General features: G+C 38.9%; 1 protein-coding gene across 1 annotated transcript in view; it reads right to left on the bottom strand.

The window, feature by feature from the left end:
- Positions 1-4,588, bottom strand: part of KCTD19 (potassium channel tetramerization domain containing 19) — a 24,402-nt gene extending 19,814 nt beyond the window's left edge. The window contains exons 1-2 of the mRNA XM_019653794.1: positions 4,580-4,588; positions 2,200-2,496 (exon numbers count right to left, since the gene is read on the bottom strand). Coding sequence (XP_019509339.1) covers positions 2,200-2,496; positions 4,580-4,588 — 306 coding nt within the window. The remainder of the gene's footprint in view (positions 1-2,199; positions 2,497-4,579) is intronic.
- Between the last annotated feature and the right edge of the window lie 3,248 nt (positions 4,589-7,836).

The following is a 7,836-nucleotide window of genomic DNA, read 5'->3' as shown; positions in this document are numbered from 1 at the left end:
CCCGGGAAGAGCGCAATGATGGTGCCAACTTGGGCCAGTGAAGCAACGTCCTCCACAATTAGACTGAAGAACAAAATGACAGCAACTTGTCTGTTCCCCTTCCCCCAATTCCCCAGCACTGTTCCCATCCCCCAATTCACCAATAAAAATCTTAAAAAAAATATATTGATTATATGTTCAAATGATAGTATTTAAAATATATTGAAATAAGTAAAATATATTATTAAAATTAATGTCACCTTTTAAATTTTTTTAAATGTGGCTACTAGGAAATTTAAAATTGCATATGTGGCTCACATTATGTTTTTATTGGATCATCCTCTTTTCCCTTTAAAATTTATAGGAATAATGCCTGGTACCTAGAATGTTTTCAATAAATACTGGCTGAATGCATTACAATGGGCTGCCTGAGAAGTCTTTAAACTAAGAATTGGCAAACTCCACTGTCTCCAACAAAGTGTATACATTTAGGCAGGTACTTGAGTATCTGGACAGGGTTTAGGAGGGGGAAAATGATGGAAATATGTGAAGCTGCTAATATGCTTGAGACAGCTGTTCATTCTCCAGCTGTATTTACATTCTGCTTCCATGAATAAATACTACTTTAGTTGTGCCAGCCTAAATGTTTATTTGTTTGAAAACACCATTTCCAAAACATAAGCACTTGTTTTACAGTCTGTTTTAGGAAGGCAGATCTAACATGATTCTTCAAATACTTCTGCTCAGACAACTTGCAACTTTGGAATGGGACCAGCTCATTGGCCTCTGAGTGGTTGGTTACCTCCCATTTAGAAGTTGCTTCCCAGTTGTATTTTGTTTCAATTTTTGGGAAGTGAGGACAGCAAATGGCTTGATAACTGTTTGTATAATAGGTTTGTGTTTTTTAAAAATGTTTTTTTTTAAAAAATTGCCTTTATCTCTTTGATTTTCTGCAATGAACAAGCGACTCCCTCCTTTTCCCCACAAAATGGTGCCTTGGTATCCAGGTATCAGCAATCCTGACATGCCAGGCCATATAAGTGATATTGAAGTTACTTGTAAGCAATTTTAGTGCTGTGTTCCTGGGGTAGTTGAAAAAATTTGTAATTCAGGTGGATAGCTTAAAAAATAAAAATATAAATAAAAGAATACTACAACAATTTGCACTGGAGTATGGCAAGCGTTTTGAGTTCCAAATATATAACTTTTAAGTGAAAACAATGAATTATTTAGCAAGAAGCAACCATAAAAACATGCTTTATGAAATGTTCTTACTCCTATATGACACACATATGCATGATCTACCTCAATTGTTTTCAAAGAGGTGCTGGGGAGGCACAGTTGGTAGTGCACTGAGCTGCACTTTGGCTTGTTGGGTCAGTGCTTGTGGAGATGGAGTAAACAATACCTTGTTCAGAGAGTGGGATTAATATGGAGCCTGGCCAATAGTCCTTCCCAGTCATAATATTTAGTTCTTCCAGGTTAAAAAAAAATCATTTTCAAAAACTAAGAATAAACTACTTAAGCCATAGAAATGATTTCTGTAGTTTGGAGAAAAATTGGGAAAGAAGGTAACATTCTTTGGTGATACTTTAATGGTATATAAGTAAAGGTATTTAAAGTTCTTACAATGAGAAAACAAGAAGTCTTGGAAAGCAGAAAAGTGAAGACAAAGGAAAGATTCTGCAGTTTGAAGAATTTTTTGCTTTGCTGTAAGTGAACATTGTGGAACTAACAGGTATAATGAGAAGTAATATTCTTAATGAGTCTTTTAGATTTTAAAGCTCGGACACAGTATGTAACAAACTCTATAATATCCGAAGTTTTTACCTTTTAAAATTCAACAACAAAACCAGAAGTTTAAAATAGGATTTCCAAGGGTCAAGGGCATCTTTTCAGGGCATGGTAAGTCCCATCCTGGATCCATGGTGGCTGCTGATATACTGGGTTGTTGGGAAAGTCATGACGCATTTTTGCATTGAAAAGCATAGAAAAATATGTCATGACTTTCCTGACAACCCAATAGATTAGGCATAGTCAGGATGAAATCCCTTATTTAGAACATGCATTCCCAATGTATTGTTTATTACTTTAACGCACTAATCATACTTCCCTATTAAGAGGGTCATCTCAGCAACCGATATATAAAAGGACAAAACATTAAGTGATGTAAAGCCTATGTTTACTAATCACCACTCCAGGAAGACAAGAGTATCTTACCTGCAGCAAAGGCATCAGCTGCAAACCCAGTGCTTGTTCATAGAGCAAGTTCAGTTCTGCACAACTAGAGAAGGAGAGTTTGGAGGTGTAGAGGTAATAGTGTATGTGCCTAAATGTGGAACCATCTCTGTCGATGAATAGTCTCTGGCTGTCTGAAGAGGTCAAGGCTGATGCCTCTTTCCACAACAGGGAGTCTGGAAACTGAGAGAGTTTGCTTCTGGGAACCGAGAAATGCCAGCCCCCAACGTTGAAATGAAACAAAACCTCTGCCGATTCATGAGGCATGCCAGGCTCCTCCTAAAGGGGAATGAAAAGAGAGCTAAGCAAGAAAAAGAAATAAAAAGCATACATATTGGAAAGGAAGAAGTAAAACTACTACAATTTGCACATGATGTGATTTTTGCATATAGAAAATCCTAAGGAATTCATTAAAAGATTATTAGAATGAATTCAACAAGGTGGATCAATATAAAAAAATCAACTGTATTTTTATACTCTAGCAATGAACAATCCAAAAATTAAGAAAACAATTTCATTCACAATTGTATCAAAAAGAACAAAATATTTAGGACTAAATTTAACAAAAGAAGTGTAATACTTTACTCTGAAAACTTAAAAACGTTGTTGAAAGAAATTTTTAAAAACCTAAATAAATGGTAAAACATCCCATGTTTATGGATTAGAAGACTTAATATTGTTAAGATGGCAATACTCCCCAAATTGATCTACAGATTGAACACAATCTCTATGAAAATTCCAACTGTCTGTTTTTGCAAAAAATTGACAAGCTGATGTTAAAATTCATATGGAAATACAAAGCACCCAGAATAGTCAAAACAATCTTGAAAAAGAAAAACAAAATATGAGGATTTACACTTCTCATTTTCAAAAATTACAACAAAGCTATAGTAATTAATATAGTGTGCTACTGGCATAAGAACAGATATATGAATAAGTGGAATAGAATTGAAAGTCCAGAAATAAAACATTACATTTATGGTTAACTGAATTTTGACAAGGGAGCCAATACAATTCAATAGGTAAAGAATAGCCTTAAAAAAATGGTAAAAAAAAAAATGGTGCTGGTACAACTGGACACCCACATGCAAAAAAAAAAAAAAAAGGTTGAATTCCTACCTCACAGCATACACAAAAATTAACACCAAATGGATCATAAACCAAAATATGAGAGTTAAAAATATAAAACCCTTAAAAGAACAAAAAGTCTTCATGACCTTGGATTAGGCAATGCCTCCTCAGATAAGATACCAAAAGCACAAGTGTGACAAACAAATAAACTTCATCAAAATTAAAATCTTTTGTGTTTCAAAGGACACCATCAAGAAACTAAAAAGACAACCCACAGAATAGAACAAAATACTTGCAAATTGTATATCTGATAAAGGACTTGTATTTAGACTATATAAAGAACTCTTACAACTCAATAATAAAAAGACAAATAACCAAATTTAAAATAGGTACAGAATCAAAATAGACATTTCTCCAAAGAAGATACACAAATGGCCAATAGCACATGTAAAGATACTTAACATCACTAGCCATCAAGGAAATGCACAAAACTCACATGGGTAGCACTTCACAGCCACTGAATCAAAACAATGGATAGCAAAGTGTTGACAAAGATTGGAGAAATTGGAACTCTCATATCCTGCTAGTGGGAGTGAAAATGGTACAGCTACTCTAGAAAACAATTTGGTGGTTTCTCAAAATGATAAACATAGATTTACTGTATGGCCCAACAATTCCACTTCTAGGTATAAACTCAAGAGAAATGAAAACCTATGTCCACACAAAAACTCCCAAATGTTCATAGAGGTATTATCCACAATAGCCAAAAAGTAGAAACAACGAAAATGTCCATCAACTGATGAATGAACAAAAGTATTATATCCACACAATAAAATGTTATTTATCAATAAAAAGGAATGAAGTACTGATACATGTTACAACATGGATGAAACCTTGAAATATTATGCTAAGAAGCCAAATACAAAGACCACATATTATATGATTCCATCTATAAGTAATGTGCAGAATAGATAAACTTATAAAGATTGTAGATTAGTGATTGCCTAGGGCTAGAGAGGTTGGGGGACGGAATGGGAAGTGACCTGTAATAGGTATGGAATTTCTTTTGGGGATGATGAAAATGTTCTAAAATTGATTGTGGTGTTGGTTGCATAACTCTGAACATACTAAAAACCATTAAATTGTACGCTTTAAAATGGTAAATTGTATAGTACATGAATTACATCTTAATAAAGCTGTTTAAAAAAGAGAGTTATAATGAGGGGTTCCCCACCCCACTGAGCACGTGCAGAGCTCTCTTGGGATCATACCTGTACAGACAGTACATTACTAGGGCCATGGTAGGAAAGCTAAATGCTGTGGGCTCCTTTTTGTATATACAAAGGCAAAGATCATTAACCTTCCTCAGTTCATTGTTAAAAGTTCAAGGTTATCTCTTCATAAATGAATTATCTATTTTGCTTCAAGATGACCTAGCTTATCAACACTATAGAAAAGTATAAAGCCATCAAACATACAAACCACCTGTATCAGATTTTAAAATAAGCACTCAAGGATCACTACTCTTGTAAAAATAAATAAGAGTGGTAAATAGTGTATAAAATTGTACCTAAGAAAGGCCCATAAAACAATATTGAATTTTAGGTAAAAATTATGCTTGTTGAAGTGAATGGGGTGCAATATACCAATACTGTAATTTATTTTGAAATGCATCAAAAAATAAGATGAATTGATAGAGGGATATTTTATAAATACAGCAAACTGTTCATTGTAGAATCTAGGTGGTGGGTGCATAGTGCTCACTCTAGAATTCATTTAACCTTTCTGCATGTTCGAGAATTTTCATTAAAATATTGGTGGGGGGAAAGATTGCTAAAGTTAGAGGTGGTTCTTAAGACAGGAAAAGCCCACTTTTCCAACAAAAACCCACATCTCCAATTTTGACAGCTGAGGAAAGAAATGCATGCAAAAAAGAAAGGGATGAGGTTCTTTTATAATATAAACCTGGTCTAAATAGTCAGATATAAAGAAGAGCAATTATGTATGCCATGTTAGAGTCCAGAAGAGTTAAAGGGGACATGAAGAGAAAGATTACAAATTGTGAAATAATATCATGATTCACAGAAGCAGAGCTGGAAAAATCCATCTAATGAGCTAATGTAGGCTTTTGAGTCCTGGCCCTTCTAAACATGGTTAAGGCTGAACATGACCAGCTGAGAGTAACTAAGGGCCCCACCTAGACCAGAAAGCATAATTATGCAAGGATTCTTGATTTTGCTTTCTGTTCTCTTTAAAGGTGACGAGCTGTATGAGAGCTCAGTAAAAGTGCTCCAAGTGTGCAGATTTTGGATGCCAAAGAAAACCTGCTCCTTGAAGATGAGCCCAGCTCTGGTTTTAGTTCCTCTTTTCTTATTAAGGATAGGGTATGACAAGAGGGTCTTGGCTCAAGAGTTTGCCTCCTTCTTACATGTACATGTCCCAACCACAGGTGGGCTCTCAAAGGGTGCCAGCTGTAGTGAGGGTAGGGGTTAAAAATGTGGCTGTTCTTTCCAGAGTTTTCTTCCTAAAGACTGCTCAGAGGCTGGTTAGTGCAGAACTCTCCCAGCTTGGGGAGAGCCATTAATCACAGGCAACATAGTACTTGAAGGACAAAGCGACTGCAGGAAATGGGCTAGTTCTAGTATAGTCATCCACATCCCATCCCAAAGAGCATCTCTCTTTTCCACACTGACTCCTCTCCCCCAGTCAATCTCTAGAACTAAAACCACCTCATGATCCCACGACAGGACTTCAACTTCTCAGAGCCAAGTTCCCCAACGTTTCCCATCATGCTTCAGAGTGCCCCCCCCAGCCCTATTCACCTGCCTGCCCACCCCCTTGCCTTAGAGTCAACATCCACAAGCACTGAGATGTTAAGACCTCCACCCAGTCAAGAGGCACACTCCCACTCATCAGATCTGGAGTCCCCAAATCCTCAGAGTTAGCACACTTCATCCCTCAAAGCAGGCGCATTCTTCCAATTCCTCAGACCTTTCAAATCTGGGGCCATATCCCCCCAACATGTCCCAGAGCCAGGTCCCTAACCCCATGGCCCTATCTCGGCCACATTGCTCCTCCATTCTCTGTTTGAGTGGTTTTGGCGCCTCCGCCAGGGCGGACTCCATACCATTGTTTGGACTCCTGCGGCGGGCGGGCGGGCGCGTGACCAGGGCAATAACGGCCGCCGGGAAGGCAATGGCGCATGGGCCGAGGTGGGCGGGGCCTGGAGGAGTGGGGCGGGGCCTGGCACGCGGTGGGCGGTCTCGCGCGAGGCGACAGGTGAGCGGAGCAGGGATGGCTGAGCAGTGGGATCTGGATGAGGAGAGCATCCGCCGCCTGGGGGCGCTGACTTTGGAGCAGCCGGGTAGGGCCAGGCAGGGAGGTTAGAGAATGAGGCTGAAGGGACAAAACTGAGGTGGAGGCAGGGGAACCTGAGGAAGACACCGGAGAACGGCGGTGGAGAAGCTGTCCCTGAGGCGGAGGAGGGGGTTAATGAGGGAGAAGGGGTACACTGAGGTGGAGGGGAATGAACTGAAGTAACCGGGATGTCTGGTGGGGAGGGTGAGGAATTGAGGGAGAGGAGCAGAGTCTGAATTAGACAAGAAGAAACAAGAGTAACGGGACCTGTGGCGGGAACACAGAACTGGACAGAGTTGAAACCGGTGGAAGGAAACTGAGCCCCGAGAAGGGCGTTGGTGGGAGAAAGGAAGTACTGAGAAGGGCGTTTAGAGGTCGAGGTGCTATTGAGGAGGCAAGAAGGGCATTAATTTTGGCAGTTTCAGAAACTTCCAACCCAGGAGAGGCTGGTTGGGATGAACTGCTCATCGTCCAGTCCCCACCTCAAGAATTTGGCCATTTCTTTAGTCCATCTGGACGTGTAGCCTCCTTTTAAGAGAGACTCAGAAAGGGGTCGGAAGTGAAAAGAATAGCAGCTGATCTCTCAAGGTGCTTAGGTCAGGGCCCCAGCCCTGACCTGGTCCTAGAGGTTAAAACAGGCTGAGTGACTCCTGACCCTACCTTTGACCTGGGATCTGACTCACACAGCTTGCTTTCTGAGTTTCTAAGGAGTGAAAATGGTGGAAAAGTTACCAGCATTTCTAATTCAATTTTTACCCTTCCTAAATTCACTGTATCATTAATGACAGGCATTGTGTTAAATGCTTTCTTTGCATTATTTAACCACTTAACAAGCCTAAGAAGCAGATGCCATTATTGTTCCCATTTTACAGATGAGTAAGTTAGGTTTAGACTCTTGCCCAAAATAATGCAGCCAGGTTTTATTAACCCAGGACTCTGATTCCAGACCTGTGCTTCTAATCATAACAGAAGGTGCTTGCTTCCTTTCATACTTTTTATTTGTGGCATATGAAATGGTTTTATTTTATTTAAAAAATATTTAAAATTTATCAAAATAGTGCATGTTAGTAACAGTCAAACATGAGTGAACAAAGAAGATGTTAATCTTTCCTTCCTCTTGAAATCTTTCCCCCACCCCCAACCAAAGATAATAGTTTGTTGTGTGGATAGATTGATGTAGATTATTTCAGG

Source organism: Hipposideros armiger, unplaced genomic scaffold (assembly GCF_001890085.2).
Source record: "Hipposideros armiger isolate ML-2016 unplaced genomic scaffold, ASM189008v1 scaffold_9, whole genome shotgun sequence".
Lineage (NCBI taxonomy): Eukaryota > Metazoa > Chordata > Mammalia > Chiroptera > Hipposideridae > Hipposideros > Hipposideros armiger.
This window is presented reverse-complemented; position numbering and strand designations above follow the sequence as displayed.